Source organism: Poromitra crassiceps, assembly GCF_964638095.1.
Source record: "Poromitra crassiceps genome assembly, chromosome: 7".
Lineage (NCBI taxonomy): Eukaryota > Metazoa > Chordata > Actinopteri > Beryciformes > Melamphaidae > Poromitra > Poromitra crassiceps.
Genome location: NC_139628.1, coordinates 47486239 through 47508215, shown reverse-complemented (window position 1 = coordinate 47508215; position 21977 = coordinate 47486239). Strand labels below are relative to the sequence as shown.

General features: G+C 43.8%; 1 protein-coding gene across 1 annotated transcript; it reads right to left on the bottom strand.

The window, feature by feature from the left end:
- Nucleotides 1-1654: 1654 nt before the first annotated feature.
- pelp1 (proline, glutamate and leucine rich protein 1) lies at nt 1655-20906 on the bottom strand (the record flags this gene model as incomplete). The annotated part of the gene is made up of 23 exons (XM_083640153.1): nt 1655-3500; nt 4724-5038; nt 5215-5352; nt 7447-7548; nt 8117-8318; nt 9366-9499; nt 10130-11212; nt 11749-11851; nt 12132-12262; nt 12378-12433; nt 12602-12758; nt 12911-13061; nt 13359-13472; nt 13717-13805; nt 14429-14516; nt 15485-15617; nt 16659-16815; nt 16921-16980; nt 17767-17838; nt 18421-18570; nt 19325-19430; nt 20496-20560; nt 20769-20906. 23 exons carry the CDS (start codon nt 20904-20906, stop codon nt 3408-3410), a joined length of 3837 nt encoding a protein of 1278 aa, XP_083496279.1. The 3' UTR covers nt 1655-3407.
- Between the last annotated feature and the right edge of the window lie 1071 nt (nt 20907-21977).

Genomic DNA, 21977 nt, shown 5'->3' with positions numbered 1-21977 from the left:
CCCTATGTATAGTATCAAAGTGTACCATCAGTGTATAAGGAAAGAGTCTAAGGTATTGGCTCAAATGGACTTGAATAGTCTGTGCCGTCACTGAAAAGGTGGGATATACAGTGGATATAAAAGGTATATGCCCCCTTGATTCAAGTATTTTGGGTTTATTTATTGATGAAATTTGGGTCCAGTTGTTAGTTTCAGAGTAAATATAACTGGTCAACCACTCAAAATCCCAATCATCTTTTCCTTTCAGTCTAGACAGAGGAGCAGCCAGAAGAGCCCAAGGATCACGGGCGCCGGAAGCAGGGGGACAAGGGGACATTTTGTCCCCCTAAATATGAGAGTGGGGGAAAAAAGGAGAATCCGCAGCAGTGCACGAGAGCACTCCCCCCCGCCCCCACCCGCTGCTCGGCTTTCGCTTTCGGCAGCTTCTGGGGATCAAGTTACAGAGAGCCCACTTTACACTGTTTACACAGCCTGTGATGCTTGTTAAAGCCATGATCGTTGTGGGATTATTACACCTGAGAGACAGACTCTGTTCAGTGTTTCTGCCTGTGTTGCTGTCTGTTGTAGTGTAATTGTAAAACGACCTAAATAGAGAGCAGGTCACCAAGTGAGTGAGAAAAGGAGAAAATATTGAATAATGACATCACTACTACATACCTAATGTCAATTTAAAATGAGATATTCCTCTAAATATAATTTTTTTTACGGGCGCCGGCAAGACTCCCTTCCTGCTTTTGTCCCCCTAATTGCAAACTCGTTCCGGCGCCACTGCCAGGGGTCACAGGGTGGGTTCTTGCTCATATGGGGTTATATATACAGTATATTGGGGGGGGGGGGGCTTTATTGTCTTGAGATACTGTTGGGAATGGGATGGTACTTTAGGTATTGCTAGCCTTTCAATCTCATTTGTAAATGCTTTGACAGTCCTCACTTTAGATGAGATCACACAAAATACCGCATAACTAAACGCTTTCTAAATACATTATATAAACATGAACTGTAGCATTAATAGGTATTTATCAAACAATATAAAACACTCACTAACCATCTCGTGGTTAGTGGTTCTCGAAGTGGGGTCTTTGAGGGGAGTCCAGGGGATCCCCAGGTAAAAGGGGAATCTCTTCCCCCCACTATAATCCCATCCAAGTAACACAATGACAGAATGTATGATTATTTTGGTCATGGGGTTTCATACACTTTCTGTCATAAAACATCTAAAAGCATAAGTCTTATCAGATGGGGGACCCTGGGACAAAATCGGATCAAATGGGGGTCCGTGGTCTAATTTGTGTCAGTTTAGGGGTTGCTGATGTGAAAAAGATTGAGAAGCACCGGTGTTAAGGAAGCCAGGATTACACTTTTGAGACAGGAAGAGAGTGGCAGTGGTCAAAAGAAAACAAGGGAAAAAAGGCATGTATGAATTTCTTTCCCCAAGGGCTTAAAGAGCTCATATCAAACTGAAAAAGTCTGCATTCATACTCTGATGAATTGAAGGCAAAACTAGATAGATAAAGTACATCTAACAAGAAGAAAAGCCAGAAGGTGGTGCAACAACGTAGATCAAGACCACAGCAAACCAACTTGAAAGTAGCATTTAAAACATGATGAAAGCAGATGTGAAGTGTGAAGAAACGTCTCAACAGTTTGGTGTACATGTCGTTTATGTCTTTTGTAACAAAGGATAATGACAAAATGGCAAAAACAAAAAGCATACAAGATGTTATAAGAAGAGACCAAACCGTATCAACACAAATAGATCTCCTTCAAACACCAACTGTCAGTTAGTATGTGCTGCTGCACACAAAGACTAGTGCTAGGGGTAGTGATAAAGACGAAAAACCTCCCAGTAGCCAGTTTCCTTCAGTACGGAAGAGGATAGGGCCATGTGAAAAATGTATCCGAGTTCCCAGTTCAAAGTCAGAATTCTGAGTTCAAACTCAGAACTCAAACTCAGAATTCTGAGTTCAAAGTCAGAATTCAGAGATTAAAGTCAGAATTTATTCTCAGAATTCTGACTTTTGACACATTTAAACCAACTGAAAAGAAAATCACCAAATATCACAACAGCCCAGAAAGGAAGTTGGCAAAAATTTTGAAAGGAACAAAAACTGTAGGCCACGTTTTTACAAGTGTAATATCAACATTGTGATCAAAGACCAAGATCCAAAGAATGAACAAGGAGATACAAGATAGTTCTAGAATGTTGCCGAGTGTTAGAATGTTTAAATGTCAAGATATACACTAACTCACATAATTATGTTTCTCCAATCACTAAAGGCAAATCGTTATTTGAACGATGAACATGAAATATTTGTTCCTACCAGCCACTGTCTAAATGAAAGAAAAAAACACTCAAGTGTTTTTTCTTTCATTTTAGACAGTGGCCTTAACGAGGTTGAGGCTCAAAGAAAAGAGTTTGCTGTTCAAAGAGCAGAGCAGAAATTAGGACTTAATTGAGTGATCCCAAGTCCCTCCCCCATAGTTAGTTACTGTTGCTACTGCTGGGTAATGTGAGCAGCAGAAGTAGCTAAAGGGTGTGATGTATCTAGTGAATGTGTGAATTTAGTAAGTGCAGCCTGGGAAGTCTGCTAGAGTGAATTGTGACATCACGCACTCTAGGCCGGCTCCATAGGCTGCTGCAAGCTTGACTCAACTGTTATTGGAGCAAAGAGCAAAAAGGGGGCGGGACTCTACTCTATGAATGCAAATTTTCACTGCAATACCAGACAGCCTGGATGCAAATAAGGCATCATCAGAGACAAGGTGTGACTGAGAGGATGGGTGTACACATTAAGATGCTGAGGCCAGCTGAAACAGAGAGAGTCCAAAGTCACACCCACTTGCGGGGTAAGGCATACGAACCGAGGGATTTCACCCGCCATTTTATTTACCATAGACATTTTGTAAAATGCTTATAAAATAGTTTTACTTGGTCCAAGCGATTCAGCTATATTTGCAAGCTTTGACCAAGTAAAACTATTTTCATAAGCATTTTACAAATTGTCTGAAAAATAAATGGCGGATGAACTCCCTTGGTTCGTATGCCCAACCAGGAAGAGGGTGTGATTTTGGCTCTCTGCACAGTTGATCTATCCAGAGACGGATCATTTAGACACATGCCACTCACAGGCTGCGTAAAAAAAAGTAAGAAATGATACTCTTCTGGTCTCCTAAATGGGCGTGGCTATCAGCTTGTGATTAGCTGTCTGTCAATGGTATGGAACTTCATTGACTGACCAGTCTCCTAAGGGGGGCGTGGTAGTGGCGAAACAGATACAGGAAGTGACTGGAAGTTGAGGTGTCTCTCTATTGAAAAGTCTTCCGTTCTCAGGCCAGAATAGACGAGTGTAGAGCTCCTGTTCCCAGGCCAGTGGCGAGTGGATCGGCCCGGTTTGGCTCGGCCTTGTTTATGAGCGGTTGGATCCGGAGGCACCGTCTTCATCATCAGGCGGACAGGCGATAAAATCGGCTAACATTACGGCCATTTCTTCTTCACCACGCTGAGACGAGACACACACACACAGACAGACAGAGGACATTGGTAAGAAATAATGAAAAAACACAACGAAAAACACTGCAGTGTTTCCACTAGAACTTTTTTCAGGCATGGTGGTACGCACCGAAAACATCAAAATAAAAATAAATAAACAGACGAGGCCGTAGGATGACCTATGGGCACAGTCGGCTTCGGTCAGATGGTGCAGGCGCAGCAGGTGCTCTGTAATTTATAATAGCGTTCACATTTTTCTTTGCTCGGTACATTCAAGAGATCAAGACTTAAAGCAGCTACGAGCAACTTTTTCGATTGTTATTAAACAGTATAAATTTAATATCAATGCATCACATCTTACCTCTAATAGTCTCCGCGGACCAACGCAGAGTAGTCTCGCTTGAACCCCGAGTGAATCGGCCAGTGTTAGTGTGTCTGTAGCCAGGGCAGATCAGGAAGTGAAATGAAACGGTTTGCAGCAGCCACTTCGGCCATAACCACAAAATAACTTCCAAAAAACCTGTTAGAATATAACGAGAGATGTTCCCGCGAGTATGCGTGGCGTTCACATTGTTTATGTTATGTTGCTAGGCAGCGTAAACGGCGTAGGAAGGCAGCTGCGTTTCACTTCCTGGTTTCACTTCCGCGTTTCACTTCCGGGTTACCCGGTCCGGTCGCTCTAGAGAGCCCCCTGTTGGCGCGAGTTTAGACAGACTATAGACTTAATAATCACCTAAGGGAGCAATCTCAGATACACACGGCTTTGGTCTCGTCGACTATTAGAGGTAAGATGTGATGCATTGATATTAAATTTATACTGTTTAATAACAATCGAAAAAGTTGCTCGTAGCTGCTTTAAAACAAAGTGATCACAAGGAGAGGATGACAACTTAACAAACTGCAGGAAAAATACGCTGTGTAGCTGCACGATATGCAAAAAAAGAAAGACGTCATATTGCGATTATACTGACAGATATTGCGATACGATTTTAGTGGGAATGGTAATTGTATTTCATTTTCACTGAAACAAATATAATACATATCAAATGTGATGTGATTTTTGCTGGGGTCTGTACCAAATAAGCATTGTCTGGAGAATATGATTTGTAGCCCGGGGCATCTCTGTAGCACCACAATGCTGCATTTATTGGTATGTTGTGACACAGGGTGTGAACACACCCTTAGAAGAGTAAGTCTAGCAAGCCCATGGCTGATTGTGCAGGAAAGACTTACCTTTTTCTTCTCAGTGCCTTGCTCCACCTCTTCCTCCTTCTGCTCCTCCTCTCGCTTCCTCTTCACTCCTTGCCCATCTCCTCCCTCCCCCTCTCCTCCTCCTCCTCCCTCCTGCAGCTGCTCTGCCTCTCTCTCCTCTCCTCCCCTCTTCTCTCCATCCGTCTCCTCTCCCTCTTTCTCACTGAGGGCTGTGGAGGTTTCTGGATCGGTGTGTGGTGAGTCGCTGTCTCGCTTGGCCACAGGTTGTTCCTCTTCCTGATTGGACGGCTGGCTGTCACTCACACTGGCTTCCTGTGTAGGTTCGGTCACCTGCTCCTGTTAAAGAAAACAGCCGGCATTTTGAACAGGAAGTCATGATACAATGGGTCAAGTGGGCGGGGCTGCATAAGGTGAATTGATCATTTTAGTTACTTTTTTTATGTTTTTTAAGCAAAGTTTCTGGCAAAATCTTACACACGACGGTAGTCTAAGTGCAGTACATTTGGACCTACCTGTTGTTTCTGATTGGCTGGATTTTCCTCTGAGGCAGTCAGCTCAGTCTCACTGGCTTCCTGCTCCCATGGTCCCTGCTCCTCCTGCGGTGCTCCTTCTTCTAGGGCTGGGCCATACAGATCCAAAATCAGATCTTGCTATTGTTAGGCTAAAGGTGATACACACGATATATATCTCGCTATTGTTAGGCTAAAGGTGATACACATGATATATATCTCACTATTGTTAGGCTAAAGGTGATACACATGATATATATCTCGGTATTGTTAGGCTAAAGGTGATACACATGATATATATCTCGCTATTGTTAGGCTAAAGGTGATACACATGATATATATCTCACTATTGTTAGGCTAAAGGTGATACACATGATATATATCTCACTATTGTTAGGCTAAAGGTGATACACATGATATATATCTCACTATTGTTAGGCTAAAGGTGATACACATGATATATATCTCACTATTGTTAGGCTAAAGGTGATACACATGATATATATCTCACTATTGTTAGGCTAAAGGTGATACACATGATATATATCTCACTATTGTTAGGCTAAAGGTGATACACATGATATATATCTCGCTATTGTTAGGCTAAAGGTGATACACATGATATATATCTCGCTATTGTTAGGCTAAAGGTGATACACATGATATATATCTCACTATTGTTAGGCTAAAGGTGATACACATGATATATATCTCGGTATTGTTAGGCTAAAGGTAATACACATGATATATATCTCACTATTGTTAGGCTAAAGGTAATACACATGATATATATCTCGGTATTGTTAGGCTAAAGGTGATACACATGATATATATCTCACTATTGTTAGGCTAAAGGTGATACACATGATATATATCTCAGTATTGTTAGGCTAAAGGTGATACACATGATATATATCTCGGTATTGTTAGGCTAAAGGTAATACACATGATATATATCTCGGTATTGTTAGGCTAAAGGTAATACACATGATATATATCTCACTATTGTTAGGCTAAAGGTGATACACATGATATATATCTCACTATTGTTAGGCTAAAGGTGATACACATGATATATATCTCGGTATTGTTAGGCTAAAGGTAATACACATGATATATATCTCGGTATTGTTAGGCTAAAGGTAATACACATGATATATATCTTGGTATTGTTAGGCTAAAGGTGATACACATGATATATATCTCACTATTGTTAGGCTAAAGGTGATACACATGATATATATCTCAGTATTGTTAGGCTAAAGGTGATACACATGATATATATCTCGGTATTGTTAGGCTAAAGGTAATACACATGATATATATCTCACTATTGTTAGGCTAAAGGTGATACACATGATATATATCTTGGTATTGTTAGGCTAAAGGTGATACACACGATATATATCTCACTATTGTTAGGCTAAAGGTGATACACACGATATATATCTCACTATTGTTAGGCTAAAGGTGATACACACGATATATATCTCACTATTGTTAGGCTAAAGGCGATACACATGATATATATCTCCCTATTGTTAGGCTAAAGGTGATACACACGATATATATCTCACTATTGTTAGGCTAAAGGCGATACACATGATATATATCTCACTATTGTTAGGCTAAAGGTGATACACACGATATATATCTCACTATTGTTAGGCTAAAGGTGATACACACGATATATATCTCACTATTGTTAGGCTAAAGGCGATACACATGATATATATCTCGCTATTCTTAGGCTAAAGGTGATACACATGATATATATCTCGGTATTGTTAGGCTAAATGGTGATACACACGATAAGTCAAAGTCACATATGAGATGTCACAAGCAATTTTTTTTAAACCGTGATCAAAAAAATTAAATAAAATGCAAAGACAGGTTTCTTTCCCTGACTGTTGGTGTTTTCACAAAATATTTACACAATGAGATTTTCATCAGGAATGACTAAGTGGGTAAAGGCAAATAATAGAACAGCTAGAACAGTCTGGTAAGATCAGAAAAAGACATCAATTTACAGTGATCACACTTTAGTTAAGTAGCCGTAGCTGGTCGTTATTGGAAAAGAACCCCCTTCAGGCAGGCATCTCCGCTATCGCGTCGGGGCCTGAGTCAGCCTGTCGTGGGGTTATTTTCCAATAAGGACCAGCTGGCTGTACATGAGCCCTTACATTGCCTAGACCTACCTTCTCCTCTCCCTCCACCTCCCTCCACCTCCTCCTCCTCTGTGTCCTCTCTCTCCTCCAGCGCCCCCCCGGTGACACACAGGATCTGGGGCATGGTGGGGTCGTCCATCCTCTCGCTCTCTCCGGTGACGCACAGGATCTGGCCAAGGCAAGTTTATTGGTATATAGCACATCTCACGCACAGAGGCAATTCAAAGTACTTTACATAAAATGGATGACAAGAAAATGTCATAGTGTTACAAGATAAATATAAGATCCAAAAGGTCATGGAGCAAAATTATATATATATAAAAAAAAAAGCTTGTGCAGGCATAGTCAAAATTACTTTGGAATTGGATTCAGAGCCACTGCCAGTGTCTTCAAGGTAGAGACATCCAGAGACTTTGATTTCCTGGCTAAGAACTAGATTTATTTTATGCACATTTTCTAAAACTTGAAGTGCCATGTCCTCCCGTGACAGGACACTATCACGTCTGCAGCCCAGGTATTTTACTGTGGACATTATAGACATTATAACAGACCCCTGTGCTGTGACGATAAAAACAGATCTTCTCATTTTAAATTTAGAACCAAATAAAATTGCTTGCATTTTGCCCAGGTGTAAGGGCAATTTGTTGTCAGCCAACCAGACACTGATGTTTCGAGCTCAATCAACTGCATCTCTCGTCTCGCACAAGTCACAGAACACTTTCTCTTTGTTATCTGACCTGGGGCATGGAGGGGTCGTCCATCCTCTCACTCTCCTCCTCCTCCTCGTCCTCCTCTCCCTCCCTGGCCTCCTCCAGGACGCCGATGCTCTCCACCTCCTGCAGCCTCAGCAGAGACCTGTTGGCCTGGAGCTCCTCGATGCCCCCCTCCGCGCCTCCGTTAGCCGCCGCCCCCCGGAGAGCCTTCACCTCCTCTCCCCTCCTGTCAGGAGTCGGTGAATTCAGAGTCAGTTTATCTAGCATTTGCAGTAGAAACTACACTGGAATTGGGGTGCAAGAGCTTAAAGGAGAAGTCCACCGAAAAACAATGCTGGTTTATTTTGCACATAATCTCCCCGCATATCTGAAAACTGCAAACAGATCTGCAGACATTCATTTAGTTTGACGGTTCTAGACAGCCAAAGTCCTCCCTCTTCCGGTTGGGCCCTATGCAAACCAGCCGCGGGGGAAAAAACATGGTGGTTAATGGCAAGAGACAAAAATGTTTTGATCCCATTTGAATTGCGCCACGAGGTACACATGATGTTTGTTATAAATCAGAAAGACGACACAACCAGTCGCATAAGAGACATCTCTCCCGTCAGGCCATGTTGGTGTTGGTGTGACGTATTGTCGTGCGAGACATGTTGATTGAGCGGTTTCATACAAAACTAAACGTTATGTTTCGGCTTTACAACAAACTGCGACTTTCTTGACATGCAAAGTTATCTTTTAAATTGACCAAATTTACATGTGGACTTCATGGCACAATTCAAACGGGATAAACGCCGTTCACCACAATTCATATTTTTTCCGCGTCTGGTTCGTAGCAGAAGCAGGAAGTAGGCGGAGACTTTGGCTCTCTATTGAGGGTTGATTTGATTTAAGCTGTGGACCAGTGATGCCATTTGTGCATGAATGACATCACTGGTCCTCAAATCAACTTTCAATAACTGTCAAACTGAAATAAATGTCTGCAAAAGGGTTTACAGTTTTCGGATATGTGGGGAGATTATGTGTCAAATAAATCAGCATTGTTGTACAGTGGGGTGTCCCTTAGAAAAACACAAAAAATCACACAGACCACACGTAAAGGTATTTAGGTAAAAAAAGAATAAAAAGAAAAGTAAAGAATAAAAATAGTCAAATACACGTGTGGATAGGACCGAGAATCATCTGGCTCAAATTTAAAGTGCAAAATATTGAAGTGCATAAGCATAGATAGCAGTTTTGCATGGATATTAAACACACAGTATAAGACATCTTATACCTGTCCTCGGCTCCCTCTAGTGGAGGAATGTCCCCGTCCTCCTCTTCGTCCTCGTCCTCCAGCTCGTCCGCGTCTTCGTCGTACTCGTCCTCAAACTCGTCGTAAAACTCTTCTTCGGGAAAATCGCTCCCTTCCTGAATCAGAATCAGAATTATTTATTTCGCCAAGGTATGTTTGCGCATATTGTACAAGGAAATTGACTTGGTGTGGTTGGTGCACAAGTAACGTACATATGATGAATTAGAAGAAATATACAAGATATAAACAAATATAAGATACAGTAGAAAGCAGGGTTTTTCAAAGTCTGAGACTGTGGGCCAACAAAGCTTGGAAAAAGGCGCTCCTCTCGCTCAATTCCTGGATGCCTAGGGGATCTTGATTATGATATTTGATCCCATAGACACTAAACAATTGAGCCAAGATAGCCTGATATTGCTGTTTCACATACTTCAGCCTACATCAAATGCATGAAAAAGATCTGTCTCCGACTCTGGGAAAGTGGGAAGAATTCTCCAAAACTACTGTATTTCTGAAATATCTATAACCAAATCACACACATTTAGGCTATTCTTTGTGATCTCCTTTTGATAACCAACTAATGTAAGATTTTTTCACTTCCATTCACTGAGCCTCCCCTGAAACTGCTTGGAGCCCCGCTGGGGAGGCCCGCCTCCCACTTTGGAAAAACTCTGATATAAATTATATAAAACAAATCAAAGATATTAACAGATATAAGGATATAAACAACAGTATTAACAACCAACCTCTTCCTCATCCTCATCTTCCTCCAACCCCTCCTCCTCCTCTTCTTCCTCACCCAGCTCATCTTCATCTTCTATGTCCTCCTCCTCCTCCTCTTCGTCGTCTGAGCTGTTGATGTTGATGATGGCCGAGTCTTCTTTGGCGGGCGGCGGCTGGTGCATGTGAGTTCTCCCCTGCTGGTTCAACATGTACGCTGGCAGCTGGAGACCCATGGAACTGGGCTGGGCCGGCGCGGAAGGCTGCATCAGCATCTGCTGGAGTTGGGCTCCGCCCGGCAACGACTCCCCCGCGCCAGCGGGTGGAGCTGCAAGACCGGTGGTGGAGTTCAGAGGTGGAACGAGGGAGACCAGAGGGGTGCTGGAAGGAGGGAAGGAGTTGACAGGGCCTGTGGTGGACGCGGTGAGGAGGGAGGAAGAGCTGGGGAGGTCGTTTGGGAGAGAGACCCCGTCCATTGTCGCCGTAGGCGTTGTGGTGGAAACCCCGGTCACTACGGATTCCACTGACGTAATGATGGGTAACGGGGCGCTAGTGCCACCTGGTGTAATGGAGATGTTCTGTGTTGAGTGTGTCGTCACGGCCGGTTCGTCCTGCTGGCTGCGTGATGCCAAGTAATCCCGGATGAACCCTGGAGGAACGATGACCACGCTGTCGTCCGAGTCACTGCCCAGCGAGAGCTCCACATCCTCTGGTTCTTCCTTATCGTAGCGGACGAACACGGGTCTCTTCCCCTCCGGAGGGCCCAGCCCGGCTAGGTCCGCCTGGTGGTGGGCGTGGGGGGACAGGAGCATCTCTCCTGGGGTGGGTGCCTGGCCTGACAGCCCTCCAGGAACCAGGGACAGGTGGTTGTCAAGGGATCCGAGCAGGGCACCGGGGCCCAGGCTGAGGGAGTGCCGAGTGGGAAAGGGGGAGGCAGAGGAGGGCCCCCCCAGCAGGGTGGGCAGACTGAGTCCAGAGGAGGGGCCCTGGCCCGGGGCAGTAGGGGTGGGTTTGATGGTGAGAGGTGGTAAGGGCAGGCAGATGGAGGGAGTACGGGGATGGAGGAGGCCGTTGCAGACAGTCAGAGCCTCGGTGCAGAATGAAGAGACCTGGGAGGGGGAGGCACAGACACATTCAATCAGTATCATGCAGTTGTGGTCTGAGCGTAAAACTTTGAACAGCTAGTTAACGGTCAAACACGATTGTGTTTCCCCTGTAATTGTGCAAGCCTGGCAGGCCAATGAGAACCCCTCACCAGGCAAAAAAAAAACATGACATCACCTATTTAGTGTGGTTTCTCGTTTTTTGTGTGCTTCCGCCTCTTCCTTTTGATTTCCACAACCGCATCAATGCACATTATGCAAATAGACACAATTAGGTAGTCGATGACGGGACAGCCCTATTGGTTGGATTAGTCCTGCCGCCTACATCGACCAGCAAATCAAGCATCCCGGACAGTCCTGAATAACCTACATAAGGCTACATTTTACAAGCTGGAATCAGAGAATTTGGGCTTTTTTTAATCTTTAAAAATGACTCACAACTCGGTTATCAAACTAGTAGTCGATTAATTTTCTGACGATCAACTAATCCTTGCAGCTCTACACACACACGCCCTTTCTCTCTCTCTCTGTCAGTCACCTACCTTGACGCTTCGGTCGGTGCGTCCGCGGCTGAGGATGGACACAGCACAGGTCAGTGGTGGCGGCCACCGGGGTGAAGGTACCAGGACCAGAGCAAGCAGCAGTCTGCAGATCCACACAGAAAGACAATTACAACATCAACCTGCAGAAAATGTGCTCATATGTGCTGTGCATATAATATTCTTATTTAGATTTTATTTTGCTTTAGCCTATTACTGTTTGCTAATGCAATGACCTAATTTACTCTTAGCGAACTATAATGTTTCATCTAATCTAAAGGAGCCAAGAATCTGAGTTCAGGGGTGTGATTGGTATGGAGGAAGAAAATGTGGAAAATATAATTCCTGCCGAAATGAATGACAACCTAAATTGGAAAAGGTAATACCTGTAGAGTCCTCGTCGAGCGGGGGCGCTGCTGTACGGACCGCTGACCCCGCCCGCAGAGTCCCATGCGGCGCTGCTGCTGGCCTGCTGCTGCAGACGCACACACAGCGGCAGCACCACGTCATGCAGACGCTGTGGAGAAGAGAGGTATGTTACACTGGAGCCCATGCACGCACGTCGCACGCACGTCACACACACACACACACACACACACACACACACACACACTATCTCTCTCTCAAAGTACCTTGTGTATGTCATCCTTCAGTAGTGTACCACTGGTCAATATGATCTGTCTCAATGCTGTAAAGATAGAAAGATGTGAAGATTTAAAGAAACCAGCTCAAATTCAATTATTCAACATGCAATAACACAACATGAATTAGATTGACTAGAAATGTTGCACTCACAAAATAAATATTAGGTGAAAAAGCAGTGTTGCAAACTATATAGGTCTAAGCCACATCTCACCGCTGAGGGCTGACAAGCAAGTGTCCTGATTGGCCAAAAGATCTCCTTTCCTCTGCAGTGAAGGCCCATCCACTGTAGCCAATGCCTTTGTCCGACTACGAGGGCCGGGCTTCACATGCTGAGGCACCAGCAAATCAGCCGACAGGCCCGGCCGGAGCTGGAGGAACAGCCAATCACAAAGAACGAACAGGTTCAAAATATGCTTCTATAAATTCACGGGTACGGGCACAGGTAAAGGGGTTCATGTATTGACGCACATACATCTTCAGAGACTTGGCCCTTGCACGGACAAACTCCGGGTGAGCTCACCTTGACAGACTCGGCCCCTGGCGTGATGTCACCCAGGAGGTGGCCAAACAGGAGTTCTGAGTGGGTGTGGCTTCCGTGAAGGATGCTGGTGGAGGCTCCGCCCACCTGGACCCAGACCTCTAAGGTTCTGTAGACCGATACCCGCACTGAGCTGTGGGAGGAAGGGAGCCGTTACATTTTGTTAAAACGAAACAAAATGTCAATAAAATGTCAAGTGTAAAATGTAATTCCCAAAAGGATATTTCAGCTTATTATAAGAACTAGAAATTTTGCGTGCTGGGATTATATACAGTCAATGGTCAGGTAGGGATGGGTATCGTTTGGATTTTATCGATATATCGGTTCCGGTACCGGTACTGTTTCTCGATACTTATCGATAATCTTATCGATACTACTCTCCATAATTTGGTGCAAAAAATAAATGTTACGGACTATAAGCCCGATGTACCTGAAGGCTCTCTGCTGTCCCAGGGTGGCTTCATTGAGGGGCGTCCAGGCAGACAGTGTTTGGGACAACAGCCTCTGGAGCACAGTGGAGTACTGGACCATACCACTACGCACACTGCAACACACACACACACACACCACTGACATTGTTATATTCTGCATTTGCAACAAATATTTGAATAAGCAATTATGTCTGTTTCTGCTAGCAACATAACTGTAAACAAGTGTGGTGGGGTATTGGCGGAGGGGCTGCGCTCTCTAAGCGCACTTCTAGTACTAATGTGCAGTTAAAACATATACTGTAATGTTTTGGCATCACTTTCATGATCTCAGAAAACGTGTGTGTGTCAGTTACTCACGCTGTGATGAGAGCTGACAGCACCTCCAGTGTGTTGGTGTGTATGGAGGGCAACACCAGAAGCCTCAAACCTCCGTCTCCTGTTACATTCTGACAGACGCACACACACACACACACGCACACACCATGAGGTCGAAGGAACTGCATGCAAATTTAAAAGAAAAAGGCAGGCAGTGGCTGTCGGCCTACATCTGGCTCTGTCTAACAACCCTGAGGACAAAGTGTGACATCATCACTGATGACATCGCTCACTGATGACATCACAATCACTCGGGCGAAGGCTGGCGTTATCAGTGGCCGGCAGCCAGCTGCCTGGCGGCCAGATGACGTCATCAGTGATGTCATCAGTAACACACATGCTGCCTGACATAATAGCGAATTCACGCTTGTTTTAAGTAGGATGATCATTTGTCCCATCTGATAAGATTCTTGCTTTTAGATGTTTTGTTACAGAAAGTGTATGAAACCCATGAGCAAAACAGTCATACATTCTGTCATTGTGTTACTTATGGATGGAATTATAACTAAAATAAACTATTCCCCTTTTTGCTGGGGACGCCCTGGAACCCCTGGAGGTCCACGGACCCCACTTTGAGAACCACTGCTTTATAGCTCTCAATGTCTCATATATATGTATTTGTTTGCGTGTGTGTGTGTGTGTGTCTCTGTGTGTGTGTGTGTGTGTGTGTGTGTGTGCGTGCGTGTGCGCTCACTATGCTCCTGCAGCTGACGGCGAGTGCTCGACACACGAGGTTGAGTAGTGGTCTGACTGGCAGGCGGACAGCTGAGGCTGGATCCTCTCTGATGACACAAGCAGAAACAAGTGATGGACTGGCTTCTGTTTCTAATCACAACACTGAACAGTCTTGCATGTTTGTTTTTAGCTGCAGCCAGCAGCTCTAAGGCTGATCATTGCGCATCCCTAATCAACATTGTTCAACTTTTTAAATGTTCAGCTAGTTCTGCATATGTATGCGTGTAGGTTTGGTGTTCATCCCGTTTTATATTCTCTTATGTACAATTATTTTTGCAATACTCACTAATGGTGGAATGGTCAAAGCAGGCGGTGACATTAAATGCCATGGAACATTATTCAATACCAACTACCGGTACTTAAAGGTGTTAATAAGCTAAATTGTTACTGCCCCACAGCACACAAAATGTAGCCTGGTCAACCATCTAGATCATATGAACTCAAATTCTGTTTGGTTGCGTGGATCCGTCTGGCCTCCAGCAGGTGTTGTCAGAAATAACAAAGTCCACGGGCCAATCAGAGACCTGCCTCGTAGTTGACATCGTAATCGGCCAATCAGGACGCCATGTTCACGTTATGTTAACGGATGTTAACGTTTGTAGAGTGTACACAGCCATAAGTGCAGTTATTGCAGAAACAATAACAATAAACATGAACAAGAGTGTGCACCAGCAGAGTTTCGCGGTAGAAAAGACAACGCTGATTGGTTGAGGGACTGGATTTGGCGATGCTGATTGGCTGAAGGAGTTGGGCAAGTACTCCGTCTCCCGCCCCACTGAAATCACTGTGGAAGGCTTGGGGTCCAGAATGATACGTAGAGCGAAACAGGATGTGAGATCACAAAATCAGGATGATTTTAACCAGGCTACACAAAATAGGGCTTACATCTACAGTACATGTGTCTAGCTCCTGGATCTTCATTGTAAATCGATGTGTGTGTGTGTGTGTGTGTGTGTGTGTGTGTGTGTGTGTGTGTGTGTGTGTGTGTGTGTGTGTGTGTGTGTGTGTGATCTACCTGAGTGTGTGTTTGAGTGCCAGGCAGACGGCCGTGTATCTTTGCTGAAACTGCAGCAGCAGGAGAGGATCCGATTGTTCGAGAGAACGGAAGGGCAGCTCCACCCCCGGACCCTCATACTGCACCGTTGCATCTGTCACAGCAAACATCAATTAATATTTCAAATCCGACTGTGTCGTCACCGTTCCACCTGTCACCACAAACTTCAATTAATATTTCAAATCCGACTGTGTCGTCACCGTTCCACCTGTCACCACAAACTTCAATTAATATTTCAACTCTGACTGTGTCGTCACCGTTCCATCACCGAACACAACTGCAACAAAAACAACTGGTTCAAGTTGGCACTGTTTACACTGTATGTCAAAATGAAGAGGGAGCGTCTTTGTGTGGCGCTACAACGGTAACACCTGTTGGCTGAACACATTACAGGTTAGCAGCAGATATAGAGTACTGGAAGATTTGGATGTTAGCACTTCCGGTCCCCTCGTCTTAAAAGTCAATGGGGTTTTTGGTTAAATGGTTGAAATAAGGTTGGTGGCTAACAAAGGTTTATGAAACGGCGAACTTTGTGGTCAGTCGGCAAGATAATCTTCACAAATGAGGACCACTTTTATGATTTTTGAAGCGTAAATATGATTTTTAAAAATCCAGATTTTTTGAAAACGCTTGACATGTTATACAGAGCATAGTCTGATTAATGACTGAAAACGCACACCCACACGAAGTCCCTAACCCTAACCCACATGACGTTCTACGTCAGACACACCCAACATGACGTTCTACGTCGGAGTTTCCCTCCTGAATTGAACCTGAAAGCCTTTCTCATGTTCCTACTGGTTTCGGGACAAAACGTTGGGACTTATTTTTTAACAGAGGCTGGAGGTTGTCTGCTAGAGGACGTCTTTGTTGAGACCATTGATGCATGCAGCTACTTGAACCAGCCAGCTGCGGTCAGGACGGGACATTATTTACAATCTTTGCAGGTGAAGTTCATGTCTGGTCTACAATGCACTTCCATAATGCGACTAACGCTTACTCCAACTAGGACCTTATTCCGGTTAAGGTCATGAGAAAACGTTCTTTACCTGACAGTGTCTTAATAAAAGTATTGCCTTAGTCGGGTTAACATTTACTTATTGCCGTATACATACTCCCTGATACCAAAGTGTACCTGATTCGGAACCCTGGTATATCTGAGCCAGCAGGCCATTGGCTGAGGCCAGCAAGCAGTGAATCTGATTGGCCCAGGCCTCTGCTCTGCCGGCACCCACCCCTCTCTCCAACACTCCCCCAAGACAGGGCAGGCGACCATAACACTGACAGGCCATCTGAGAGGGAGAGAGAGAGAGAAAGAAAGAAAGTTATAGTTAGTTTTAATCAGGAAAATATAATAAAACATGCCAAGAAATGTATCTGAACTGATGATCACAAACCTCTTGTGTCTTCTGGTTGGAACTGTCCATTTTGGAGAGGAAGTATGCTCCCAGTTTGTCCTATAAGGGAAGACAGCACATTCCTTACATGGTCACTTAGTGGCTTCTTCCCTAAATAATAACTAACTTGTAAAAAGGCATGTTCTACGGTCTACTGCTACACAGCGCACACACACACACACACACACACACACAGGTGGGGGGGTTTGGACAGAACTTTTTTTTTACTGCTGTCCAGGGTGTGCAGCGAAGCTTGTTTGCAGCCCTCACTTATCAATACTCCTTATTGGTTTGGTGTACTCTTATTGGTTCTTTTTCATTACTAAATCATTTCTTTTTAAAAATATACTATGTAAAAAAGAATACATTCAGAGGAACATTAGAATGTATTTTATATTTTATATAAACCTGACATTTTGGTTCGGACCAAACTGAAAAGTCCGAAAGTCTGGACCAAACGGGGTAGGTGTGAAAGCGCCGTTAGAAAAATCCTCATATAAACGAGTTTTAAGCCTGGAACCAAGTCAACCTGCTGAATCGTGAGTGAGCATAAAACATTTCACCTGGAGCAAAAACAAAAAATAAAAATGGGGGAACGGGGGGATAAAAAATTTGATCCCCCCCCCCCCCCCCATTGATTGATTTGATGTGCGCATTGATTATGAACAATGAAGAGACCGTTTGACTGTAACTACTTAAGTTAGGTGTACATTATCAAAAGATAATGGACACCCTGCAGCCAATGAGAATCGAGTATTCACCCAGCTCCATGGTATAAATATAATATATACGACTACAACTAAATAGATATACTGTATGTATACAGTGTCTGTCTGTCTCTCTTACCTTGAGGGATCCACAAGCTCTGGGATAGTAGGTCATACAGGCAGTCATGCCCTCCATGGCTGTCAGCTCACACTGTGGTCACAGGCAGACAAGCAGAAAATAGCAGTTAGTATTATAGATCCACGGTCCAAAATGTACTTTTTTGTCCCCCGGCCGATTGGCTAGTGAATGTTCAAATGTTACCAGCCACTCAATACATAGATAAGACCATTGTTTTGTTTTGGCTGGTGAGTGAAGCAAATCTACCAGCCACTTGTATATTTTACCAACATTTGGCTGGTGGTTGGTGCCAATTTTTGGATACTACATAGATCATATGATTCCACTGAATACAGCCGTTACAGTAGCACTGTTGTCATCTTTCTTTGTGAACTGAAGCCCCGCTTTGGACCATTTCTTGCTTTTTGCTATCCTTCCAAGTTTTCCAGCAGCGTCGATGCAGAGTTTGACGCTTGAGTTTTTGCAACGCGCAACTGTCATAAAAACATGCTGGCATTGATAAAAGGAATTGATCAGTTCTGAGGCATACGATTCAGAGTAATTGGACAATTTGAAACCGGTTCTAAATGGTTCCGCTTCTCGATTCCCTTCCCTACATACGACAGCCTTAATTATGAAGCCTCCATCTTGCCATGTCCATAGTTAGTGGCTCACCTCAGTCTTGAGGCCCAGCAGAGAGGTGAGGATGCCCAGGATGGAGTTCATGCCGACATCCCTGGCCAGCTCGGCTAGCTGGGCCGAGTACTGCAGCAAGTCCCTCAGAATGCTCACCGCTAGCTGGATGGTCTGGACGGGAGCCTGGGACTGGAGGACAGGATGGAGATGGACAGAGGAGATGATCAGAGGAGAGAAGAGATGGACAGAGGAGATTATCAGAGGAGAGAAGAGATGGACAGAGGAGATGATCAGAGGAGAGAAGAGATGGACAGAGGAGATGATCAGAGGAGAGAAGAGATGGACAGAGGAGAGCAGAGCAGAGGGATTGGCAGCAGCAATGGGAAAGTAATAAAAATCACACCCAGGTCGTGAAGTTTCAAGTAAGCGCTGCAGGTTTAGTACACTAGATGGCGTCTGTTGAGGCTAAGCAAGGAGACTTTTTTTATGCGGACGTACATGTTTCAACTTTGAGACGCTCTCTCCATAGTGTGTCATCGCGAGATTGCCCATGAGGAAGTGAATTCTTTATTCATTTCCCCATAGATGTTTATTAAAATCCTTATTTAAAGAGCTTTACTTGGACAAACCAAGCAGTTCTGCTATTCAGAATTACAATAGGCTAGGGGTGACCCCAATTACCCGACGATTCGTTAGAAGGAGCCTGATTTGACTGCCAATCTCACAGTCGAATAGTCGCAAAATGTGGTTATGAAACAAGGATCGTTCCATTCCGGCTATATGGGGGTGCTGAATGTCTGATTTCACAAAAAGAAAAAAAGTTGTTTTTTCCCCTCACTTTAATATAAGCTACTTCCTGTGCTCACGGACGAACACACACATCTCTTTAATAGAAGTGGCTGCACCGCTTAATAATGGAGCATCTATTGCAGTAACTTCTTACCTGTATGACCTGCTGCAGTGAACGCAGCCAGGAGAGGCAGTGCTGTTGGAACAGATCACTGGAACTGTCCTTAACAAGCATGGAGAGCAGGCACAGACCTTCAAACCTACATACAGACACACACACACACACACACAGAGGGAGATATGATACACACTCCTCTCTGCATAACACTGGTGGCTGGCTCCGGTAAGTTCCCCTCTTTAGTATGAAGAGAGAGAGTCACACCAAACTTCGTTCAAATGTCTGACTGACATGAAGAGTCAGAATTGTGGCTTTACTCATCAGCAATGGTACCCTGGCAAAACATGACTTCTGACTGTCACTCGTGTAATATAATCTAATTCCAATAAAATTTCAAGATGAGCGCCACTCGGTTGTATGCCCAACAGTGTTGGGCAGTAATGCATTACCGTCATTGTATTACTTTCCCCAGTAACTAGTATTGTAAGAGATTACAATTTCCAAAACAGTAATTATATTACAGTTAATCCAAGTAACTTCAAGTTACTGCATTACTTTCTCCAGTGCTGGCACAGAGCTAAAACAAAGCGTGGAGATAGGTCTGGCTATACGATACTACTGCATTGCCAGAACGCGATTCGTTTTTTGCCCTAGGCAGGCAAATAAATAAAAAGTATGCAGTTTGGCTGATTGTTGACTCCTCCTCTAAGGTTAATTATTGTTGAAATATACACTTTATTATGAAGTGGATTCAGTTCTAAAAGGAGCTGGCTAAACAGGTTGGGTTTATGTCACTTTTTCGGAAGGGGGTAGCAAAAATAATACAATGTAATGAGTAATGCAACTAATTATTTCATAAGTAAAGTTATTTTATTACTTTTTGAATAAGTAATAACTTCCTGAGTAACTTGTGCGAAACTGATGCCCAGTTGAAGAGAAAGTCCATATTTGATGAGGTGTACTTGCTGATAAGCAAGGTCACATTAAATGGAATTAATTTTGAATAGAATTTGGCATGTTCTCTCCATCCATATGGCTATGAACGCCAACATTACCTGTTCTCATAAAGGTCAATGACGGTGAGGAGGATAACATGAACATAAAACACAAAATGTTAAAACATGAACATATAAGTACATAATTAAAAGTAAAAGGATAATACTTCATAATATTAAGATAATACAAGATTAAACATGAATTTTCTCACTTTGTCTTGCTCGAGCCCAATTTGGCATTGCTGAAACCCACGAGACCCCCGGCGGCACTCGCACCCTGCAGATTGATAAAGAAAGACGGTATCGTTCATCAGAATCAGCTTTATTGGACAAGTATAATTCACACATACAAGGAATGAGCGGCCTTGATATGAAAAGGGCTGAGCATCACTGGATATAAAGCAACAAAGCCGTGCAGCGACTGTAAGCTAACAGGTAAGTTAGCTCCCCTCCCCAGTTAGCAGCTCTACTGAACCTTACGGTACCTGTGTGGAGAAGACGCCATGCTCTCTGTAGTTCGCCAACAGAGAGGGCAAATACTCTGGACGCTGCTCTTTCAGAACCGACACCAAACCCTCTGTAAGTCGCATGCTGGAGGGTCCATGCAACCAAGACGTAGCCATCTTGCCTTGCCTGTCCGCGAACTTCTTCTTCTTCTTTTAGATTTCCGGCAGTGTGGACGCTACTAGGCGTATTACTGCCCTCCGCAGGTCAAACTAATTCAATCACACTTCATATTCTCTGATACAGTCCTGATTCATGCAGAAACTGCAACACTGCTTTAATTATCAACTGGTGGCTCTTATTATGACCAAAGAAAACTTTAATGGAAAAGGAAGCTACTCCTAGACTTGTCAAACTTTTAAACAAAATTTCCCTTTCTTTTTTATACTTAGCACATTCCAGGAAAACATGCTTAACTGTTTCTTGCAATCCACACTCACATAATCCACTAGGATGTTTTCCCACAATGTACAAACACTGATTCTACCCACAGTGTCCGATCCTCAGTCTGCAAATCTTAACACTATCCCTTCTGGATCCATAATAATAAAAACTTGTTTTTTTAACCTGAGCTTGTAATGAAAATAAATGTCTCCCCTTCACCTCCTTTTCCCATAACCCTGCCACTCTCCATCCACTCCACCCTTGATTTTCTCTCTGAGTTCTACTCTTCCCAGGGAAATATTTTCATCTATATCATCCCTTTTCAGGCTTTCTTTGGCTACAGAGTCTGCTGATTCATTTCCCTCTATTCCCACGTGTCCCGGAACCCAGCAAAACTTTACAACACAATCATTCTTCTCAATTCTATATAATAATAACAAAATTTCATTCACTAGATCAGGTCGAGCTTTTGACTTCCCTGCTCTTAAAGCAAACAGAGCAGCAGCTGAATCAGAACATATAATTACCTGCCTTGGTTTTACTTCCTCTACCCACCATAAAGCCCACATTATAGCCCCCAACTCTGTTACAAAGACAGAACTTCCATTTGTGATTCTTTGACCCGATTTTATTCCCAATTTAGGAATACACATCCCAAATCCCGCTTTCCCACTTTGTGGATCCATAGACCCGTCCGTAAAGATTTCCAGAAATCTTAAGATACTCCTCTATTTTTACTAATATCTCACTTTTATCTTTCTCTTTCAAAAAACTAAACTCGATATCCCGGTCAGCCATTACCCAAT